The 24,660-nt window shown below is 42.2% G+C and overlaps 1 protein-coding gene across 1 annotated transcript; it reads right to left on the bottom strand.

Moving 5' to 3' along the window:
- Positions 1-5,958: 5,958 nt before the first annotated feature.
- On the bottom strand, positions 5,959-20,088 carry LOC146586968 (meprin A subunit alpha-like). Its single transcript, XM_085320321.1, has 14 exons — positions 20,020-20,088; positions 19,904-19,928; positions 19,764-19,811; positions 18,854-18,894; positions 18,662-18,740; positions 18,253-18,370; positions 17,105-17,280; positions 13,413-13,634; positions 12,272-12,421; positions 9,895-10,110; positions 8,534-8,992; positions 7,275-7,448; positions 6,459-6,666; positions 5,959-6,106 (listed from the first exon to the last, which is right to left on the bottom strand). The coding sequence occupies exons 1-14, from the start codon at positions 20,086-20,088 to the stop codon at positions 5,959-5,961; spliced, it is 2,133 nt and encodes a 710-aa protein (XP_085176447.1).
- Positions 20,089-24,660: the final 4,572 nt, after the last annotated feature.

Below are 24,660 nucleotides of genomic sequence, written 5' to 3'. Positions count from 1 at the left end.
TCTCTGTGATGCTTTCACAGGCCAGTGGTCTAGCCAGTCTGCACGCTTCTTACATTGCCCCAAAAAACTTATATTCAGGAAACAGCTGCATTTCAGAAAAGTCAAATAAGGCAGGAATAAGAACAGCTCATGTACAACTTGCACAATCTTTAAAGACTATCCCACCGGATACTTAYGTTGCAGCAACTAAGACCACGAGTACATACGTCAATTGAACGAGCAGAAGAAGAAGGTAATTTGTTAAAGGTTTCTGTCCCRTATCCTCCGACCCTCTCTCCCTTCCAATCATCCTGGCTTCCATGGTCTTCCTCAYACATCCATTTGCCCTGCCCCACAGAGCTTTGGGCCTCCCTAAAATTTCTGCCCTGGAAACACAACTGTGCTTTTTCCTTCTCTCTCAACCACCTCGTTCGACAACAGCTGGTAAGAAATTGTATATGCTGCAGCGAGGGCAGACCTACAGAGATGCTTAATGTCCTGCTAGGGCACACAGCTAACTGTGTGCCAAGAGGAACAGTAGTTGTCACATCCCGCCCAGTGCYCTTGGTGGAAACTTTAATAAGCTCCACTCAACCATCAATACTCATGAACTTACAGAGAATTTTTCGGTGCTTTTGGTTAAAAAAAGGCCAACAGGATTCAGTGCCATTGAGAAGCAGGGGGGCTGGCAGGCTGGCAAACAGATTTACACACARATCACGTGATTTCCTGATAATTTTCCCTTTAGAGATCCAGGGTAAAAGACGCTATCTCCACAAAATCTAGGATCCTTTCTTTGCACTTACTCCCTGTCCCAGTTCTTTTCACTTCTTCTTCAGGATAAGCGGTGCTAATCCTCTTAAAGCTCCTTCCTGGATCATCCCTCCCAGGCACACCTCCCTCTCTCCCTCTCCCTTTTTCCCACCAAACAACACAATTTTCGCTCCTACGCACGCAGCCCCACCGGAGGTGTCACGGACACCCACCCACACCCCACGGACACCGCACGAACTGCGGCCGGCCGCGGCCCTTCTCCTCAGGCGGCGGCGGGCAACCGCCCGCCGCGTCGCCTGGCAACGGCCGCCGCCGCGCGCGCGCTGCGCCCGGCGCAAGTAGCGGCTGGGTAGCGGCGCAAGGCGCGGGGCGCGGCGGGGAGGCGAGGGGCGCTCGGCCACGGCGAAACGCTCCGGGGCGGTCATGAAACTGTGTCCTGGCCATGCAGGGGAGGGCAGCAGTGATGTCTCCCTGAACGTTTAGGCCAGTGCCAGCACACCACGTATTCCGGGACGGCTCTGATCTGAACTGACCCTTTTGCTGGTGGTGCCAGCATGACTGGACAGGCAGCAGCCTGCCAAAGGCCTGCATGGGAGGGCTGGGAAAGTGCCTGGTGTGTGTTACAGGCACCCTCCAAGAAATGTGTGTCTCAAGGTTGCTGCCTTCTTGAAGGTATCACTTGATACAACACTTGGGGAGCCAATGGCACATCGGCAACACACAGCACGCCCTGCCACCGGGTGCCCACGAGGTGCCATCAGGCATGCTGCAGCTGCCTGGTGCCCACAGGGCCCATGTACCAGTGCGCTCGTAGCTCACATGTTCTTGGGTTTGCAGGCAGCTATGACTGCATAGGCTCTCCCACTGCTGGGAAGCCACCTCCTGCAGGGCTAGGCACTGCCCCTTGGATCACCACCATGCTGCTCCCAAGCTGGGCACAGGTGGGTGCAGGCCCAGGAGCCCTGTCCCAAGCCGTACCCGGGAGGGAGCAGTTACCAGGAGAGAGGACAGTTTGCCTGTCATGGTGTTTTCAAGTAAGTTGAGAGTGGCCTCCCAATGCCAGTGGCCAGCTGCCTCCTGGTGCATGGGGGCATGCCGCCAGGTGCCATGGACTTGTGTGTGTGTGCAGTTGGCTTATGTGTTCCCCAGCCTTCTGCTAGTGTACTGAGGGGATGTCGGGGCTGTCACTCGAGGAGCCAGCAGCACGTTGGCAGCACACAGCACATCCTGCTGCGAGGTGTCCACAGGCCCAGGCATGCTGCAGACTCTTGTGTGTGCCGTGGGGATAAAGGAGACTGCTTGAAAAGGAGGCAGAGGCTCTGGGAGCTCTTCTTCAGTCTTCCCCCCCTGCAGCCCCACAAAGACCTCAGCATTTTTCAAAGCCCCACAAGCACTCTGGCCTTTTCTGAAGCTAAGGGGATGTGTCGCATCTCTTTGCCACTATCGAGGTCAGCAGTAGTAGCAGTCTCCATCACCTTGGACCACTGTTATTTTCATTTCAGTGTTGCGAGGTAGAATGGATTTGTAAGACCAGAAGATACTTGCCATTGCAACCACTTGCCAAAGTTGCAAGTCTGTGCTAAGAAAGCAAAGTCCCCAAAAGCTTTAGCTAACACAACTTCATCAGCTCTACTGGGCTAGAGCAACCAAGCAAGAATGATGGTTCTGCACTGAAAGCTTGTGGGTGGAAGTGTGGAGTAAAATGGATTCTTCATGATACAAGAACTCCAACTTCTCGTGCAAGTGGTACAAGCTGAGCAAAGATCAACAACTGGAAACACAATTCTTTCCTTTTAGGGAAATCTCCTAAATGCARATTTGAAGAAGAAACAAAGACCTACTCAGGCTTTTGCCATGAGCTAAATCCACAAAAGCTCCAGCTACTATTAGCATTTGTCCATAAAACATATTTTCTCCTTAGTACAACTCTTGTGTATAAAGAAATCTGAGATACAATTTGCAAAAAGCACCATTACTCTAGAGAAATTCCAGAGATTCCAGATAAACCAATCATCAGGTTTATGCATTTGCACTTGTTCATCCCATAGTGATTAGTTTTACTTGAACTCCAGGAAACTTAGGAAGAGTGTTGCCAGCAGGTGGAGGGAGGTGATCCTGCCCCTCTACTCAGCCCTGGGCAGGCCTCATCTTGAGTACTGTGTCCAGTTCTGTGCTCCCCAGGACAAGAGAGACATGGAGCTACTGAAGAGAGTCCAGCGTAGGGCTACAAAGATGATCAGAGGGCTGCAGCACCTGCCCTCTGAGGAACAGCTGTGAGAGCTGGGCCTGTTCAGCCTGGGGAAGAGAAGACTGAGGGGGGATCTGATCAATGTGTACAAATACCTGAAGGGAGGGTGTCAAGGGGACAGGGACAAACTCTTTTCAGTTGTCCCGTATGACAGGACAAGAGGCAATGGGCAGAAATTGAAGCACAGGAAGTTCTGCCTGACCAAGAGGGGAAATTTCTTCCCTGTGAGAGTGAGGGAGCACTGGCACAGGTTGCCCAGAGAGGTTGTGGAGTCTCCTTCTGTGGAGATCTTCAAGGCCTGCCTGGATGCAACCGTGTCTACCATGTTCTAGGTGACCGTGCTGAGCGGGGAGTTTGGACTAGATGATCTCCAGAGGTCCCTKCCAACCTTACTGATTCTATGCTTCTATGAATCCCAGAAGACTGCACTTTGTCTTTAGCCATGACTCTTTATGTCTATTCTGTATGAACATACTCAATTCTGGAGAATTGAACTGTGTCTCCACTAGGAAATGAAAGAGTGAGAAGTGATGTTGAACTGCAAAGATCRGKGAAACTGTYGATGAAATTAAGTCCAGCAAGACTCGTGGGAGATACAGAGCACTTGTTGCAGATAACAGAGMATCCCAGGATACTCAGTGAAAAGCTCAATGGATAGTAAAACAAAGCACTTTTRCTGGAAACCAAGGAAGAGCAAGAAAGTGAGCAGACTCTGAAATGGTTCTTCAGGCTTGTCCTTTTGGGCAYCTGACATTGTTAGTCTTCAGATCTCAAGAAAAATGGAGGTGAGTATGGGTCTGCAGAAAAGGAACAGGTACTGACATGTTTGTAGAGTGACTGCAGCTGTATTCTTGAGGGTTTTTTCTGTTGAAGAGATGATTTAGACTCTGATTGTTACTCTCAGGGTGAGGCGCTAGTGGGGCCAGGGCCAGGGGCAGTTGGGACATGTTTCTTTTCCAATATAAAGGCTCTAAGTAGCAGCAGTCAGAGGGACCAGAGCCAGTCTCTGTCATCTTTCCTAACCAGCATATTCTGCTGGTAGTAGGCTCTCAAGATGCAGCACGGCAGTGCAAAACCTGCTTCCTGATGGGGGAGAACAAACCCCTTAGCCTGGCCAATAGCAGCCTAGACAGATGTGACAGTGTAATTAYAGGTGAAGTGGGATCCAGTGAGCCACAGATCCCAGTGAGGCCCTACAAGGGGACAGGAGCTCTCCCCATAAAGACATGTCCCTGATGTGGAGTGCCCAGGCCGGGGGCACTTCTTCCTGGAGGAGAGTGGCTCCATCCCTTTCTCTTGGGGCTGGGGACAAACTTTTATTCTCAGGTTTCAACAGGGAACTAGAATATCAAGGAGGACTCAGGTGCACCCAAACCTCCCTGCTTGGACATCCACTGAGACTGGACATTATCACAGGCCCTTTGCATGGAGCAGTCAGTGTGTGGTTTGACCAGGCGTGAAGAGGTGTATTTTGTCAATATTCGTAAACTGAACAGAGCCAGAGAYCATGCATGTTTTTGTAGTGAGTAATGCCAGCTTGCAGTTCTATCCTTGATGTTCTTGGTGTTTGGTGCACCAGCCCCTGGAGTCAGGGGTTTATGAGAACATCACCGTGAAAGCAAGAAGAGCATTTTCCAGGTCTTTCCAAAGAATGAAATGACCCTTGCTCTTCATTCAGCCTGATTAYGAGATTTCACTTCCATCTCAGACAGAGTAATTTCTGTTTCCACACCACAGAGAAACTTCAGTGCACTTGGATGAGCTTCTCTCTGTCTTACCCTATGCTCATTGCTGCATTTCTTCCTTGTCCCGTATTCTCTTTTCATAAATATTGGGCTGGAAAAAAGGTCTGCTGCTGTTTGTTTTCACTTCCTTTGCAAAGTCAGTTTGGCTTCTGACAAGTCTCTTCCTGCCTTCATGTCTTTACCACTAAGAAAGAGCTTTCTCAGCTGGTTAAATCTTCCTTTCCTGATTGCTCTTACCTTCTGTTTCTGCTAATCCACTTAATGCTTTTATGTTCTCTTCCAGTTGTTGCAAAGTCTTATTTTGTTGCTGAGACTCACTTTCCTGTCGCCTTTCAATTGTTYCACTTTCCCAAGCAGATTTGGCACCATCCTTCCACTCCAGATGTGGTAAAGACAGTGCCCRCACTGGTGTTAGAGCAAAAGACAAGATGATTTCCCCTGCAGCTTTGGTTGAAGCTTACTGCCCGCAGCTAAGAGGCAGTCGCTAATTTTGAGAAGGCTTCTAGGCTGTTGCCATGAAACTCTGCCAGCCCAAATGGCAGAAAGCAACTGTTCCCAGTACAGAAGTGGAATGGGCAGAGGCCCATTTTCTGGTGAATGTGCTCCAACACTGAAACTCCCTTGTGTTTTCCTCACAGTGCTAATCGAGGACTTGCCTGGATGCTTTCATGGGATGTCCCTCTGCAAGGGAGCTTTGGATAGCATTAAGAGGGGATGAGATGTGGAGAGAGGAGAAATGAAGGGAGRGGAGGTTGAGGGCAGACATGCTTGCATGGTGATGGCAAGTCCTTTCATTAATCTTGCAGGTGAATAAGGAGCAGCAACATGGCTTCATTCCTGTTTCTCTAACTCACAACCAAGTATTAACTATCAAGCAGGGTCTGTAATTTTATTCATCTTTATGGATTTTTTTGTCATTCATTGTATAACCCTGGATAATTTATGAGCTTGACAACGTTCATGAGAGACTCCTCTGGCTAGAGCAGCTTGCAGAAGGTAATTGGATCTGTAACTATCCTTTGCCCATGGTCAGGTCCAGCTAGATAATCAGGCATATTAAGGGATAAACTGTTAAGAAATTATTTGTTTTGCTTTCAACATTCGTATGCTGACTGGTCTTTTACAAGTTGTATTTTAACATTTTTCACTGCAAGCTGATGTTTTTTGAACTCTTGAAAAATACTGGGCTGAGATTTATCCCCCTACAGCTCTTTATCTTCTAGCCATTATGGAGATGAGGACGATGGTTAGGACAATGGTTCCAGCGATTCCACCAACTGTCARTCCCAGGATGTTTCCGTGGACCTGCATTGACTGACATCTCTCACCAGTGAAGAAGAAGGCTTGTCCTGATGGGCACCTGGGAAAATAAACCACAGATTCATGGGTGGCAGGGGTTGTGTCCTATCCTATAGGCCCACCTGTAGGTCCCACACTCAGTGTTCTTTGTGGGCAGTTCCCATTAGAGAGGTTCACATCACAACATCCCCACCTTGTTGGGAGGGTATTTACAACTGCAAAGCGCTACAGAGAGGGTTTTCTTGGGGCTACTAGTAAAAAAAATAAACACKGCAGTGAGGTGTTTTGTTCCCGCTGTTGCCTGAAAACCTAGTAGCTCAGATCTTCTTTGGAGACTGTAGCTTTGAGTGCTTATCACTTGTGTTACTTAGTTCATAAGAAAATCGAGGCTGACAGAGGAAGGTCAGTGGTACCTGCAGCTTGCTTTCCCTTTCACATTCACACAGACTCCATCATTCTGGCAAGGATTTGGGTTACACGGGTCTTGCAGATAAGGAAGCCAGTCTTGAATGGACTCAATATCCTGGGCTGCTCTCTTCTGCCGTTCAAGAATGAGGCCTTCCTTGATGGAAGATTGTGCAGGTTCAACAGGGACTTCAGTATTATTGAGGTGAATTAGATCTTTTAAAGAAGGAAAGAGGAGAGAAGGGTATCAGATAACAATGAGTGGTATAATTATATGCAGTATTCTTTGTGCCAGAGGTTCACAGGCTGCTTTGTGGGCCAGAAGATACTCCATGTCCATAAGCCCCTTAGAGAGCTCTAACTGTGCCATAGGAAGTGCTGCATATTTAAAGCACAAAGTAGAAAATAATAATTTATGGTAATTAGTTAGGTAAATCAGAATCATTGTCTGCTTTGGAAAACTATGCTAAGTGTGGCTGCTCTTTTTGAAAACAGACACAATGGGAAAGGCTTTCTGATGTGTTCACATGCCTAGAAGTGGAGATAGCTACTGGTTAGGGTGCTTTAAAGGTGTCTTAAGAAGTTAACTTGCGATAAAYTATTGCCATTTGGATTCCTGTGAACTCACAAACACTTCAGTCAATATTGCCTGCTGAAATTAAGGCAAACAAATTCTTTTAAAAGTTCTTCCTGTTAGAAGAGAAGAGGGTTTAGAGGCTGGAGACAGTAGTTACTTAACTAAGCATATGAAAAGAGACAGAAAAGAAATAGAAAAGAGTTGATCTACTTGTTTTTATAAGGAGAAGCAGGAAGAGGGTCTTTACCATGAAATTCTGCAAAAATAATCAGATCATCATTTTTCAGGAAGTTTCTCCGTCTCATCTGGCTGTGGGATATGAAGTTATTCCACCCCCAGTCTACACTTCTATAGCAATTGCATGAGACATCAAATACTCCAGCAATAGATGGTCTCTCCCATATTGAGGTTGTATTAGCATCTGCAAAGAGAGTATGGGGAGAAATGAGCACCATAAAATCTTTCAATCTGGAAGTGTGACATGACTTTTACCTCAATTTAAGAAGGATTTATATTGCAAAATCAGGTTCAGGGCTTAGATGCCCAAACAAGTCACAGAGTACTCGCAAACTATGGGTGCCAGCAAGATACTCCCTCATTGTGGCTGAGTGCTCACATTTAGCTTTTAAGCACCTATGGTTTAGAGTCTAATGGTTTTTGTTCATTGCTATGGTTCTGTTCATATCTGGAATTTAAAACTTGCTATTGAAAAGGCATATATGCATATTCCACTGGAAAAAGTAAAGAGGAATGGAAACTCATCACTACTATTTTATTCTGCAGCAAATTCAATATTGTCCTTTTCTTATTTCTTTGAATTATCACACCTATAGGGAATCCTAGGCCTGGACATAGAAYAGTGGTGCTACATGAGATATAAATCTGGAGCTGCAAGATGGTTCCTATCTGAAAGAGTTTGTAACCTGCAGTCTATCCCCAGCAAAGTGAGATAACTTTCAAATGCTGCAGACTGATCTCAGAGGTGTTTGCAGGTATTTTGTTCCTTGAATATATCTACAGTGTGAACCTCATGCTTTCAAACCATGTGTATTCAATTTAACTGAGCCTCCAAAATGTAGTTTTAACTTAATACTGGATTAGCACTGAAATACATCACCCTGCTGACATTGCACTGTCATGTGCTGAGATACCATCCATTATATTGGGCACTAACATAAAAGAGCTCGGAAACTAGGAAATCCATTCTCTGCAGATAGAATTGGATTTTGCAACCCTTTGGCACAGAAGAACTATATCAAACTCAGATAGTCAAACTCAGATATTCCATTGATTCTTCATAATAACACCAACAACCCTTTGTGCAACACTTTTCACATCAGATGGCCTTCAATAGACAGGAATTCTGAGTCATACAGGGGGAAAGGGCCCAAATCAGGAAATGTAAACAAGATTGCCCAACTTTGAGTCCTGCATTCAGTCCATTGGCTCAGATTCCTTAGCTTTCATTTTCACCATTTTTTGCATTTCCATGCAAACACTACTTACCTGAAAGAACCTGGGATTTGTCTGTGGTGAAGCTTCTACTTGCAGACATTCTTTTCAAGATGTCAGGATCCTGGTCCAGCACTGTGAGGATAGCCTGGCGGTTCAGAGCTGGCCACTCCAGAACACCATCATTCTCTCCACTGCACAAGTGAAAGGCAATGCGAGCGTAGCCACTGATTCTGGAGTGGGGATACAAACTTATACCGTAGCCATAACCCTCAGGATTATAAAATCGAGGGCTTTGAATAACGTTGATGGATGTGTTTTGGAGGATTTGGCTGAAATTCCGAATGACCCACACAGCCATGGGACAGGGTGTTTCTGCRAGTGTCACGTCATCAATAGCAATCCCACCAGATGAAGAGCTGGGGTTGCCCTTTAGGCCTTGGAAGAGGTAGCGGAACTTCTTTTGAACGTTGAGGGTTACATGGGCAATTTTCCAGTTATAGTCRCTATCAGCTTTGGTAAAAAGAAAAGCAAAGTACTGCCATCAGCTTGATTAGTGATATTATGAAGTAGCTTATTCCTCAGCATCCATCCATCCAAGCTGCATTTTCARACAACTGTTTTTCTCACAGAATCCTGAAGGCTGGAGAACTTAAGTTGCTATTATGATTACAGTATACTCATATTAYGAGACATTATCATCTAAATGCCTTGAGACACATTGTATTAGGAAGTATGCAGATATTAGTGAATGACAGTCTCTAATTCAAAGGGCAAGATGCTAAAGGCCAAGACATAACAAGCAGATGGGAGTAAGTATCCCGGGATGTTGGAATTAAGCGTCASCAACAGTTTTTCATTATCTTCTCCTTCCATGAAATTCCAGCAGCTCAATACAGACAGGTTATCACATGTCATGGGTTTTGACAGCATTAAATAGTCCCATAGTAGCTGGATTTGTCCTATGTAGCAAAATCATCCAAAGTTGGAACTCACATTTCCAAAATTACATACATTTTTTTATTTTGGGGCRTACAAAAAGTCAGTATCGGCTTCTTATTGAGTAATGTGAGCATAGGTATTTACATGTCAGCACGTCAGTGTCAGATCATATAGCCAGTGGAAATCTAGAGTGATAATACTCCAGCAGAGTTTGGGGTCCCATTCATTGAGTGTAATATAATATTAYCAGGAAAGCTGCGACTTCTACTGTGGACCACCTGAATTACAYTATTACAAGCCACAGTTTCACTGACACATACACTTCTGCAATACTAAAAACATTAGCTTCRTTGCAAGATACTCTTCTGGTAGGTTAGGGAAAACTTTTTGAATTCTGAGCTGATTCACCAYATTCCTGGACTCAGTAAGTCAACCTTTCTTCCTCCAATATTTTATATATTCTTCAGAATTACCTTGAAATGTTTGGATTTTCCTCATCTTGCGAACATTTCCAGTGCCATCATCTTCTTTAACCCAGATGACCAGCTTGTCAGAAAGGCTTCCTGTGATCCTATAGAAGAACTGGAGGCACTGCTGAGTTCTCTTTGGATAAAGGATTCGAGACTCTAGGACTGCCACCTCATCTGCCTTGCCAGAGCTGGTGTTGAAGTACATGAAATAGCCAGCATCTGGGAAGAAAGTGTAGAGTATCAATGTCTCTTCTTAGCTTTCCTGTTAGCTGCATAGTGTAAACCTATCATTTGAACCCCGCTCTTTTAGTAGGCCTAAATGTAGTAATTGACATAAATATGGAAGAAAACTGTATATGATAACCAGTCAAGATAGAACAAAATAAGAGTATGTCTAGTAGTTTATGTAACTTACTGAGTATGTCTATGTATGTAACTTACTGAGGGCTCGTTATGTCAATTTTGTGTCGGTTTAGCTGGAAGTTAGATACCTCAGAAATGTCAAAGAGAGGAGACAGAGATGATATAGGGCCTTCCACACAGAGAAGGGGTGAAGGAAACAAAYTTAAATGCAAGTAACTGGTAGACATAATTATTACTTGATTTAGACGGATGATAAGGCGATATGTTCGTATGCTATTACCTTATAAAAATAAGATAATTTTGTATCAGTGATGAAGATAATATAAAAGGTTTGGGCACTAAACTAGCCCTCTCCTGACCTTGAACATGGAGAAGCTCCTTCTTACAGCTTGTCTAAATACTTTTCAAAGCTTTACTCCTCAACTTGGGGATATTGAGTAAGAATTTTTGCCCCTCTAATTTAACTCCCCAGAGAATGCTCTGAAGTGATCTTTGCTTTAGATTTGAAGTATCTATCTTTATCCTTATATTTACCTGTGTTTTCATTTGACATGCACATATTCACCATTTGCACACATTTCTTATCTTAATATCACGTGACCTTGTCACATCTTACCTGCATTGCATTGGCTCTATAGTTATTCATTATAGTCTATGATTATACTATTAAGTGAAATTCTTCTAGCTATTGAAATTCTCCAGAAGTGTCTACATTCCTGATGAAGTTAATGAGCTTTTGAAGGCCTTCAAAAGGAGAGGCAGTCCCTAACCTGGCAATTCATTTAGGCACTTTGGAGATCTTCAAAGGCACATACCCCTTCCCATTAACTCTTCAGGGAACATGGTTATTTATTTTATTCAAACTGAGTCACCAGATGCTAAAGCATAAGTGCAAGTTAAGTGCTTATTTTAGTCAGGCTCATATCCAATAATATCAAACGACTCAACTGAATTCTTTTCCAGTAACAATTATATAATGCAAAAGAAAAAAAAAAGAAGAAGAAAGAAGGAAAAATACTAGAGGAAGGTTAGGAGCATGTTCTTGTAGAAGATGTCAGAAGGTTTTCTTGAGTTATTTTGCATTCTCACACCTGATCGATAACTACCAGCGTTATGAGAGGTTGAGGCTCTGTTCTTCTTTCCAGTGACTGATTCAATATAAGAGGAATAAACTCTTTTCCTGGTGACAAGTCAAATTCTTCCCTCATCAAAAAATAAAAAAGCACAACTGAATGTGCTTTGGACTATGATTCTTGTATTTTGTACTTGGGCAAATTTTTCCACCAAAGTTTCTTGACATCTGTAGTAGTTCCACTGACTAAATAATRACAAATCATACCCTTGCTTAATCTTTACTTTCACTTGTAAACTAGCARCCTGTAACTGTGACTGGAGATGACTCCACCCTTTTTGAAATTCTCTTCATTTGAAAAATGTCAAATTAACACTTCAAAAGAACGTTATCATGAAACGTGACTTTCTTCTACCTCCAGAGCATGTACTCCTCAAGTTTAACTTATTGTTTATTTTGCAAATGCAACATTTATCAGTGGTTTATGAGTACTATTTCATTCTTACCGTGTAGCAACATAACTCTTAGTCAGACTTGGAAAGTTTCAGTAAATCTTCTTCCAGGTTATGCTTAAAAGGGCTCTAATTAGGATGGTTCTTTGTTCCCTTTTATACTGCTGGTCTTGAGAACATTCCACTATGTTCAAAAAGCTTAAGAGATCATAAACTCAGATTTACAGTGCCAAGACATGTGTGAAGGAAAGGGGCTTTTTGCTTAGCTAGAAACATTACAGATAAGATGTCACCTGCAAAGTCGCCTATTTAATCTTGTGTTTTCAGAGTAGCCAATGCTGGCATTTCTCAAGGGTTGACTACAATGATGACATCTTTAACAACTTTTCTAAACCTTCCTTTAAACCAAACAGCTCAGCACATACATGCACAAGTGACCATTACACCAGCTAACTCCTTTTCWATGGGTAAGTGGTCTGTTACTTGGTTTTACCTTTACAACGCCCAGAAAGTGTGTGGTCTTCTTGCCCTGTAGCACTGCTCTGTTGATGGATCCAGTCTAGGTCATCTCTGGTGCCTTGAATCATTCCACAGATATTTTCAAATTCAAAAGCACACTGGTCCAGAAGAGTGTGAGTTGAAGCTGAAAAAAATGCATGTGTGGTAACCTCTAAAGAAGTATTCCATTTAAAACAAATTTGGATATTTCTACTCTGATTTGGGTTTTTGTTTACGTTGTTACAGGTATCACGTACAGAAGATCTAATCACAACAGATACGAGTCCTAAGACAAYAATTCAAGAGAAGGAAAGGTTAGTTTGCAGAGGGATTCCCTACATAAAGATACTAAAATCCCACCACACTGCAGAAGCTTAACAAACTTGCATGTGTCAGATGAAACAGTGACTGCTGGTAGCTGTCTCTGTGCCTGCTTTTAAGTCTTGGGGACACAGTTGCTTTGTGAATAGTGATGTTGATTAAAGATGTTACCATCCCATTCTTGTATTTAACTGCTGGAGATTATCAGTCTCCATGGCTCACATGGCTACCTGGATTCAGGAGCATGGTTTAACTCACTTCAGGCAAAGTCTGTCCAGTTAGCTTAGGTCAATTCAGCTAAGTTTACTGMAAGTGGATGTTCCTGTTGGCAGAGCTGTGGGAATAATAATTCGTTGCTAAAAAGTACAGGTGGTGATAATATCTTTAACCAACTGAGCAACCAACTGGAAAGAATGACAGACTCTAGACTTAGCCCATGCCAGGTGCAAAATTATGCATCTGGTCTAAATTTCAGTAAAAGAGAACAAGGCACGGTTGCATTCACCTTACAGCAGAGGCACAGAGAAACTGTCCACAAAACAGCAGAACACAACTGCAGGTCTGAGCCCCTAGGAGCAACATAGAAGATGGGAATGAACTATCTTTCACTGACTCATTGTACTGTTCCAAAAGTAATGACAGTTAGGGACAAGGAAGAAATGAACAGTCTGAGTCTGCACCACAGGCCCTCTTCAGTGTTGGCTCAAGAACATCTGAGAATAATTATCTTGTTTTTAGAGACTTAAGGRAGATAAATCAGACAGGCTAAAGTGTAAATATAGGAAACAGTTTGCCATACTCAAGTTATGACTTACTGCAGTTATACATGCGATTGAGTCTTTCCAGGTCAATAGCACTGAAGTCTAGACGTTGTCCAATGATGTTATTAAATGCTGGTATCTTTGTTGTGATTGTGGGGATGCTCTCATTTTTGTTAAACGAAAATGGTGCATAGTGCATCACTGATTCATAGTCATAGGGGGTGTTCAGGTCAGTGATGAAGCTGTCATCATACTTCAGAAAGTTGTGTTCCATGTCTGCAAAAAGAACAGAAAAATGGTTCATTCTTAGAGTAAAAAGAAAATAAATTGATTTAGTAAGGTCTATTGGATACAGTTCTCTCAGGTAGAATTGATATACCCCAAAGCAATTGCTTTCAGATAAAGGGTTCAAATTCAATGTGATTTGTTTACGAGGTGACTTGGACAACAAAACATCTTTAGACTGCAGTTTCCTGCCTCACGTGAGTTCTGTATGTTCAAAATCAAATATAAGCCAGCCATAAAGACCTGTGATAAATTGGAGGTCAGATTAGATTGTCTAATGGTCCCTGGTAAACATCCTGAAGGAATAAATTTAAAGATGAATATACTCCATTCCAGATTCTGTGATCATTGATGCAAACATTTCCCAGGATATTACACACCACAGGAACAAGGAGAAGTCCCTTCGCTCATCAGGGGGGCAAGATGACAGTTCTGAGGTGTCCCCAGCTTCTGCTGTCCTTCAGTGCAAAGAACATGATATGAATGTGTGAAAGCAATGAGGTTACCCTAGATTGATGGTATTGTTACCATTACTACAGCTACATCCATTTGCATGTTTTTGTTTTATTAATCAAAAATTTTTCTGAAAAGTCTTATGGAAACATGTTTCTTGCAGTTTCTTGGTGAATTAATTTCTTCTAAGAGAAAGCATTCTTTTTTCACTGTGGAAGTGAAAGTATCCTCTGAGGCAGAGAGAGGGAGCATTTCACACACTTCAGTGTGGAAGTCAGGAGAGAATCCCAGCATTTCCACAGAAAATAGTTCCAGAATATTTGGGTTCATTCTCCAAGAAGAAACAGCACATGACTGACTGAGTGGATAATTACGGCTTCTCTGTGTACAACTGCCCTTCCTTTCTGAAGCTCTATACTGAACACAAAGGTCTTCAGTCCAAGGGTCTAGATTATGTAAGAGCTTGGGGGTTATTTTCTTACAGATACTTGAACTGGACCTTTTATCAAAAAGMGTGAGAATCTTGCTAATCAAGGACTATCACTTTTTATAGCTGGGAATAAAATCTTGGCAGAACACAGCCTTGTGTAATAATGCTGTTCTTTAAGATTGTTATCAAGTAAAGAGTAACTTTTAGATGTTCTTAAATAAACCCTTCAGTGAGAAGGCAGCTTCATTTTCTAGGCTTACTGTGTGTTTTCTCTGAAGTCTAATAAGCTTACTAGCTTTTCTGTCAGCAGGAACATGAATAAGAGATCTTTCTTTCTAATCAGACACCTATTTGCACTGAAGTGTATGGAAATGTATTAGGGTCAAGACTGTTACCATGCTATTAAATTTGGATTTTCAGGTCATTAATGAGGAAACAGATGGAGAAACAGACACATACACACTAGTCTTACTTCCCTTTAGAGCAGCGGATAATATTTCAGGACAAGTTTAAAAAAAAAAGGAAAAAGAAAATCCAAATCCAGGCTGAAGGGCCTTGCCTGAATGAAGGCYTGATAAACTGTTTGTGTTCTTGGGGTTTGTGCCTTTCTCTGTAGCGTACAATAAATGCAGGCTATACTGACCCAAACACAGTGGAATTTGTTTAACCAAGAGTGACTCATCTCATGCTAGCATAGTCATCTATGCCTAGACACACAGCTCCTAGACATACACATAGAGATAGATGTCTGTGTTGAGATGTATCAGTCTACGAGCTGAATCCTAAACCAAAAGCCACAAGAAATAAATTCTGATCATTGGCTAAATCCAATGCCAACTAGGTCATCAAATTAACCTTTCTGTTCCATCTCCAATCTTTTAGTTCCTTCGGATAGTTTTAGTTAAAGGTTTCTATCTATCTAATGCATTTTCCTCACTGAAAATAGGATTATGTAGTATGGATACAAACCTCTGGAAGGTAGGAATCAACTCTAATGATATCAGACTAGCCCCAGGAATTAGTACAGTCAAGATAATGTTACACTAAAGTGCGTCATCTGCTTCATYCTTCTGGTGTTTCATTTTTGTGGCTCCTCTCACCACAGATGAAGTGAGAGCATCCAACARAGTATTTTTGAAAATAAAGAAAAAAATACTTGCATGGAGAAGTGGCACTGTTTTGTTGAGATTTCAGTAGCTCTGTATAACATGAAGCTCATAATAATTCATTATAAAACTCTTTGTTTAAGAGGTGGTTAGTTACAGTGCACAGCAGAATGGATCCAGCAACGTCTGAATCCCGAAAGTCAGGCTCTAGATGTTACTATCACCACCATCATCACCATCATCACCACGATTCAAGTTGAGAACAAGAAGATGAATTGGTTTTAGTGCTTTTCATAACAATAAAAATCATGGTCTGCAAAATCATCATCTGCATCCCATCCACTGCTCAGCCACCCCAAAAGAGAATGCAGTTACAGGGCAGAGGGAAGTGTGAATGCACATGGCCATACAGCTTGGAACAATACAAAATAACAAATACTGCACTTAGAGGTCATTAGGTATAGCTTGTATAGCAATTCTTACCTATCCAAGTGAGAACATAGAGCTCTCTGGATCCTATTCATTTCTGATGCCTATTTTGCATGTGTTTTACACTTATCTGCAAAATTGGCAAGTGCATAACCCTGAAGACCAAAATGATCTGCTTGTCTATACGGAGTACAAGCAATAGCAGGACAATTTAGATGCACTAGCATCACAATGCATCACTGCTGGGAGCAAGAGAAGAGTTTACACTTGATGCCTTTGCTAGCATGCCTTTAAGAATTTGTTATTCTTAAGACTACCAGTTACTCTTTTCAAATACATTATCATTAAATAGTAAGGGAGACAGACTCAAAGGAGACAGAAGGAGAAACTGTCTAGAGACCAAGAGGACTATAGAGAGTTTGCTGAAACTCATGAAGCTACCAAATCTGATGAAACTAAACATGAAACCAAGGACCTGCAGAGATACAGTGGGTAGTGGAGAATGGAACAGAGCCCTATTTTATGTATCTCATCTGATCTAGTCTTTTTAAGCTTCTTTATGTACAAAGTAAATCTTTCCAGTTTCTGGAAGACCTGAGTCTCTGAGTATAAAACCCTTTCAGACCTTGATAGGGCCTGACATTAAAGAAGAGGCCATGGTAGAACCTTAAAATTCAGGGCAAGTTGGAGTTCCACCACACCAACCCAGAAGATCATATTTCACATTACACTGCAAGAGAGGAAACAGTCTCTTAGAGAGGGAAAGTGTTTTGTTCAAAATCAGAGAATAGACCAGTCCTGCAATCAAGGGGCAAAAAACCTCTGACTTCCAAGGAGCACTGCTCTCCTCTGGGCTTAGATTGTTCCTTATCTTCCACCCTCTGGAAAGTGTATGGAAACCATGCTTCATCTACAGATTGATTTACAAGGTCTCGCATGTGGCCCTATRTCACTAAACTTACATCTTTAAGGCTTTAAAAACTAGGCAGGGAGATACCATCAGTCTGTACTTCATAAAATTTAGCTTGAAGTTCAAAACCAACCTGCAAGAATTTCATCCCACCAGATTGTCACATAATCATCCCGGTCCATCCTTGACTGCTCATGGTAAAATCCCAAAGCATGCAGGATCTCATGTTCCACAATTGCTTTGTAGTCACACCCTGACCCAATAGAGAGGTTCTGTCCAGTCTGCTGGTCTCCCACCATCGACCAACATCTGAAAAAGAGATTTCATTGTCTATTAAGTATTCTTTTCTGTATTTAAGGTCCCAATCTGCTCACTGGATTTAAAGTAATATGAAAAAAGATTTAAATACAAAACAAATGTATTCATTATTATTTAATTGTTGACCATGTGCCTTGATGCTCTGCAGAATGAAGACAACCTGAGCCCTGAAGACCTGCTATCACATGCATGAGGCCAGCCATGTTACATACCCTCCAGGTTAGAAAAGGTCATCCCTGATTTTTGAGATCTGCAGTTTTGTCCTATATCAGCTGCTGTTTTGCCAAGAAACAGGACAAGAAACATAGTACATAGATAGAAACAGCAAACTCATCAAGGGAGACCGAGCTTTCTTTCAGTCACTTAGAGTAGAGAAAAGATCACCAGTAGCTAGAAGGATGTAGCATTATTTGGCTCTTTTTAAGAGCAACTATACAATACATTGGCCTGGGTTGCGAAAACATATCTACTTGTGTAAGGATTCAGCTCCTCTCCACAGCTCAGCAGATGCCAAGCATGCTGAGGAGGAGAGGAGCCCCTTGGCAGTTCACTGGGGATTTCTTGATGTAGCCCAGGAGCAAGTTCAAAGAATATATTCAGAGGTTGTTTCACGCACCAGTGAAATGGAAACATCCCCAGATGAGAAAGAGGAAGCTGCTGGAGAGAACACAGGAATGGTTGGGATTCACCTCATTAAAGAGGAGCCATCTAAACCTTAAATGCTCGTTCCAGGTTCATCATCTCAACATCCTCTGTGGTCAGCAGAGGGGGGCAGCTGCTTTCAAATTATATGTCTAAGAAAATGAGACAAATTGTTCTCTTGATGGCCTTTTTCTTCACTGACTATAAATGAAGCTTAAACAACAAGGTTAGACTAAACCTTCAGACTGTGGAAGTCAAATGAGATGAATTCCAAACTGATCCTACAGAGAGAAATTAAACAGAAACTGATATAACTCTTACCCATCTTCTTTTCTGAAAAATATGTAGTTTGTCTCTCCTTCATACGGCTTGAAATCAATGCAGGATTTCAGACGGAACATTTCAAATGCTTCCAGAATGACTCCTTTGGCATTCAGATCTGGAAAACATATTTCAGGAACACATGTTTTAACATRCAGCAGATCACTCTCCCTGGAGAAGTGACAAATAGACAGAGATATATATGTGGGACCAAAAGAAACGTGATTGAGTTTGATTAAATTATTATTTTATGATAGGTGTAGGAAAAAAATTAGTCTTAAAGGAGCAGTGTGGTTATTAGTGAATTTTAAAGTAAGAGAGCCCTTCCGAAAAAAAAAAAGAAAATCTTACAGTGACTCCAGTGCAAACAGRGTTTGGACTTAAAATCTGAATAAAGTATCTGCATTACCTAGGTTATCACCCAAAATATAAGGAATGGGGAACTTCCATCTGTAGATTTCATTTCTTAGGGCATTTCGCTGATTTYGCTGAAAAGAGAATTAACAGCTGTTGATGATGATGCTGTTGTAGGAAGATGGGTTGATTTGCACTGAAAATACAATTAAGACAAATAATAGCTACAACATTTTACGTTACTTACTGGGAGCAAGATATCCCCCTGAAAGAGGTTCAGTCCAGCAGCTGAAAAGCAGTTTAATGAAAGATAATTGAAATGAAATATCAAATATATTTTAATTCATAAAGCATATGAATACCACCTATTTATGAAGTGTTCAAGTTTTATGTCCTCAGACATTTGCAGAGAATAAAGAAGGATTAGCCTCTATATTTACACTGGCCTCAAAGTGACAGCAGCTTTTACTCAACATTTACTACTCAGCAATGGCTRCATTGTGGGTGGCAGAAATCTGATGGCCTGTGTGATAACCTCTTACTTGTTACCAGCCAGTGGCAACAGTCACATGATGAAACAGTATTCTAGAGAACATAGCAATTTGTAATAATGCTTCAGGAAGCAATGTTGTCTAGTATACCATCGAAGGATATGTGGAAATTTGCATTACAGAGCATAAAAAATTAGAGAAGGTACAGTGTTGTGTCTTTTCCTTTTGATTACCTTACTGCTTATATAGAAGCTCAACAAAACATTTATGCTATTGTCCACTTTGTGAAACTCTATAAAAATCATCTATAAAGATGGAGGAAATGTTAGTAGTGRTACTCCAAAGCCTTTCCTATTGATACAGCATATTACAGCCTCARGTGAAAGATATCTGTATCCTTCATTTATATAGAGTTACAACCTGACTCCTACTTTTGTCCAARCCTTGAAGAACCTTGRAGTCTAGGATGATTTCAAGAGTCTRTGCAAAACTGCCTGAGGAAGATAATYTGGAGCCCACTTCATTGTATCTGTTTTTTTCTCTTGTTACCATGGTCTTCTCTTCCTGACCATCAGTCACCCACCTCTTTTTTACAATGCTGAAGCTTCAGCTTTCTGCTTACAGCTTTCTTGGATGGACTACAGGAGAATTTAGACATGAACTCACCTAAGTTTATATCTGGAATGTCTTTGATTATCTCACCAGCGTCTTGTGCTGTAAGACAGATAAAACGTAACACAKTCAGATGTGGTCATACACAGCAAGCAAAAGAAAATGCTTCAATACTTAGCTCAAAGAATCCTTACCAACTTCACTGGAGAGATGCCTGACCTGAAAGAGAATAAAACACAGTCAGCATAAGGTACAGTATGTCTCTGGAATGAGAGGAAACTAGAAACCAGGTCTGTTACTCTGTACTTACAGAGATTGGAGTACCATGAGCATAACATAATAGGAGAGCTAGGCAGGGCAGGAAGCTGGTGGAGCCCATTTTTGCAATGGAGAAAAAACAAACTGATCCCTTTCAACTGTTGCAATTTATAGGGCTTGCCGCTGAGATTTTCACAGAACATTGGCCAACCACCTTTGAGCTTTCCACCTTTGTAGCATTATTAAAATAGCAAGGTTTCCCTGCAAAATGACACGTGATGGCATTGTTATTATTATTTACCTAAGTTCACTTTGAAGGAATATTACAGAGGGGAATGTGATAACTTTTGATCTTCAGTCCACATGGTGAAAGGCCAGCCCAGACTTCATGTAAGAAGATCTCACCCTAGTCCAGAGTTGCTGATTCCTTCCACTGAGTTCACTCTGTGGTCTTGGCTGCACAGGTCCAGATGCATGTACTTAAGCAGATCTATTCTGGGTTTATTGGCACTGCAATGATACTAGAATTTGGCYCATTGCTGGTTTCAATTAATAATTAACATCACATTATAAAACTTAGAGATAAGAGAGAGATAATYATGAACTCTCTGGCAGTGGTTTCCCAAGGCTAGTTCCATCCCAGGTCTGATGCCCCAGTACACAACATGTCACCCCTGAGCTCCAGAGGTAGTCACACACCAGTAGCTCCTGGGCCATTCAGTTCGATGCCCTTTTCTTTTCCTGAGAGTTTCAAAGAGAGCTTAGACCTTACAGGTATAAAAGAGGAAGTAATCCCACCCCTCATCGTGCTACCCTGCAAACTGAAAGATTGAAAATTTTTGTTCCGCAGTTTGCTGTCTTCTTTTTGAGGGGACATAGGTCAAGGAGGGCTCATGGGCTTACTGAGACCTGAGATGTGAACCAGAAGGAGAAAATGTTACTGAGGCACTTGTTATAAACCTAACAAGATGAACCTGATCTGTCAGATCCACTATCCCCCCACAACAGGGGATCTTTTCAACAGTGGTATTTTTTCTTTCAGATAACTTGCATATTTTAAAAATATTGTCTTGAGGGTGATATGAAATTGGTTAGCTTCCTGGTCCATTCATTTTGTTCTTTGCTCTGATTTAGTCCCCTAGTTCTTCACTTGCTAATTAACCCTTCTATTTCAACTCAGAGTCAACCAGCAATTTCCTGCATCTGTACAGACGATGTTTATAAAGTTTTACAAAGTGGACAATAGCTTAAATGTTGTGTTGAGCCTAACCATACCTAAGGGTGAGTAGGGCAGGAGCTCTGGCAGTAAATAAGAGTAAATGGGCTTGATTGGCAGTCTCAAACACTTCTGAATCAACTGGATGCTCTCCGGTGCCAGCTCATGGACTGCAAAACCTATGGTCTGCAAGTGCTCAACAGTGCACTTCTTTCATTCATGATCATACAGTCTCCTTCTGTGGACAACTCTCACTACCTAGAAAGAGCCAGAAAGAGCTCCTGTAAACTCTTGATGATCCTGCTCTGAGTGGGATTTCCGAGATAATGGCTCCCTTGGAGACTCGCTTTTGTTCCTAGGAGCAGCAGCCACTCCGGGGATTAACAGCAATTGGTTATTCTCTTCTAGTACTATCACAAACAGAGCTTTTAAGATAGGAGCCCCTTTTTGTTAACACATATACATCTAAAAGATGTACATAAGAATGAATGTAAAAGTTTTTCATATAAATATGGGGACAGCACATAGCAAAAGGGAGAGATAGAGAAGTAGAAGCAAAGAAGAAAGGAATGAAAGCAAGCAGGTCCCAACCTGACACCAGGGACCTTGACTCCAGTTAGCATGAAATCTAAGGACAGGCACTCACTTTACTCATATGACATCTCTCCCTCTCTCTTTATTTTGGTGAAGTAAGAGTCTGAATTTACGAATATTGTGATCTGTATGTAAATCTCATTGGGAATTTGGACCTTAGCCTGCATGCTTGCTGCCCTCAGCCTTAGAGATCTCAATGTGCAGGCATCATTTGAACTAATTTCCCTAAATCAGTTTCATTTTTGCACTCTCTGAGTGTGCATGTGGCTCATAGTCACATGCAAAAGCCCTACACATCAGACTTAAAGAAGCATGTCTCAAAATACATCATGTACAAGCTGTTATCACAAACAATCAGAGAGAGGCAAAACACAGCACAAAGACCATGATTTGGAGATGTGTGGCAGTACACGTGAGAAAAGAGCAAAACCTGAAGTAGCTTGAAAACAACTTGTTTTTAAGCTCCCTTAACTTAAAAACTACCCAAGAAAGTAGAGGATGTCTGAAGATAAGTTATCTACACAGGCATGTGTTTGGGGTTACTAAAGACAGTTTTTTGCATCCAGCTCATGCTATACTAACGCAATGCAACATATTCATATAGCACCTTTCATGCACAACATATGCATCCCCAATTGCGTCCCAAAATCTAACCATACTGCCATACTGTTTTCATGAAAACTTGCCCGTAATGTTAATTGAGTCTAAAAGCAGATAAAGCATGCCATTCCTCAGGTAATAACTTAACATGGTGGATACTTGGGAGTGAGCATTAGAGAAAGCCGAACTTGTGGAAGCTGTAATGGCCGTGCAGGAATGGAAGGTCTGAAACAGGATCTTGGAGAGTCAAGCGCTGGTGCTCTTGTCTAGGCAAGACTGGTCAGAGACTACAAACACTAGAACTGAAAAGGAAACCTTGCCAACAGCAAAGATAAACAACATAAGGGAAGAGAAAAGACTGGATACAACTGAGAGAAACTCTTTGCTACATGGGCCAAAATGATCTATGGGGAGCCTATGTGTTTACTCTCTTAAAACTAGCAGGGAAGCTTAGTTCAAAATCTTAAAATGACAAAGACGCAGAACATATGAAGTAATGTATTTTATTTGTAATGGATGCAATTGTAGTTGCTTGCAATTGCAGTGAAGAGATTCAGAGCACTTCAGTGATACACTGGGACTGCAGATGTAATCAAAGGGGTGAGAGCTGTAAGAAAAGATGACTACAGCAATGAATGTAATGCATAGAGCATAGCACAGTTCTTTCCTATATGTTAGGCTGACTTTCAAGGGTGAATAACAGAGCAGTTCATCCTAATCACTCCAGAGGTTGCAGAGGTGCCCAGAGAAACAGCTGAGAGGGCAAACTGGAGGGGCAGAGAGTAGCAGATATGCATTGAGCTCCTGCTTGCGCTCTTGTCAGGTACAGTGGGGGATCTTGGGGCTACTGAGTTCAGATGGGAACTGGAGAGAGACTGGGACAAGAGAGGAGGTTGCTTGGGTCAGAGATGATATGAAACTGGGATGGGAGGTGAGGAGAGAAGTTGGAAAGGCTTGAAAATAGGTGGGAGGAAAGGGGCAGACGCTCAGTGGTTATAGAGGCAATCTGCAATTTTTGCCAGAGGGTAACAAAACACTGTCTCTGGTCTCAAAGTGAATATTAAAATGGAAAGACTGGACCTTTATAAAGGTGACAATATTGAATTTAACATCTGGAAATTGAGCTGAACCAGATCTTAATTGGCTCCTAACTGCAGTCTCCTAACAAGGCTTTCACTTTTGTAGATACCATTTCACCACTGCTTGTGAGCTCACTGGCATCCAGATCACACAGAGGGTCTGAATTGCCCTCAGTGAATTACTCCTGGTACAAAGTGCTGTCAAGGAAAGCAGAATCAGGCTCAGCTGCTTTTCTCACTTGCAAGAGTTGCCAAATGCCCTACATAAACTGCAGAGAAGCAGGGCCTTTCCATATGCCAGGAATGTAGACTTCCCTTCGCGTTTTATTAAACACTGTGTGTTCCTGGTTAAAGATTCACAGTAAGCAGTTTTCCTTGCAGAAGTGTTTCCATTCTCGAGTGTAATGAAAGCAAGGACTTTGCAAAACTTTTTCATGATGAACCAGAGAAAAAGCCTCCGGCCAGGACAGCCCCTAGCCTGGGTCACAGGCTCAGCTGYGTGGGGTGATGCTGGTTCATGTTCCGTTGCTACCACATTCATAGCAGGCGCCACACTGGCTGCTCCTCTTTGAGACAAGTGCTCTAACCGCTGTGTTGGAGTCAGAACTGGTTTCATGATTTGTTTATGCACAGTGTTACCACTTTTGAGGCACTGTTGTTGCCCAAAGGAAACTTGTCCCAGTGATAGGATTTGTCTCATCAACCGTTAGCCGTTAGTGAGGGATCCTTTTACAGAAAATGGAGACAGCACATCAGAAGAACAATTCATCACGTGTATCTTGGGATGGACTGGATTGCTCTCCAGAGGTACCCGTTGCTCTCTAATGAACCACAGAGGAATCTAGAAAGCTCAATTTTGGACAAGCTAATATGAGGTGAGATGAACCCAGTCATCGGAGATGGGGCTGTGTCACAGAGGACAGGCATGTACAGTCCCTGTGGCCTTTTCATAGAGGTGTCTGCCCACCAMAACTGCCCTAGACACCTCTTTTCTATCTTCTCCTCCCCTGCCTCTTTTTTCAGGGCAGAGTAGCAACATGCGTTCCCAGCAAAAATTGCAGCCTCAGGAAAAAGGCTTTTGATYGACAACTTCTGTTTTTCGTGGTCCAATAAACAACCACTTCATTTTCAAAACAGAATTTTCTTAGGTAGGAAGTGATTTGGGAGTGGGTGCAAATAGGAGCACCATTAAATAAGCTTATTT

The sequence above is a fragment of the Rhea americana genome, unplaced genomic scaffold (genome assembly GCF_003343005.1).
Source record: "Rhea americana isolate MKP2758 unplaced genomic scaffold, rheAme1 scaffold_63, whole genome shotgun sequence".
Taxonomy (NCBI): domain Eukaryota; kingdom Metazoa; phylum Chordata; class Aves; order Rheiformes; family Rheidae; genus Rhea; species Rhea americana.
Note: the sequence above shows the minus strand (reverse complement) of the source record. Positions and strands in the feature narration are given on the sequence as shown.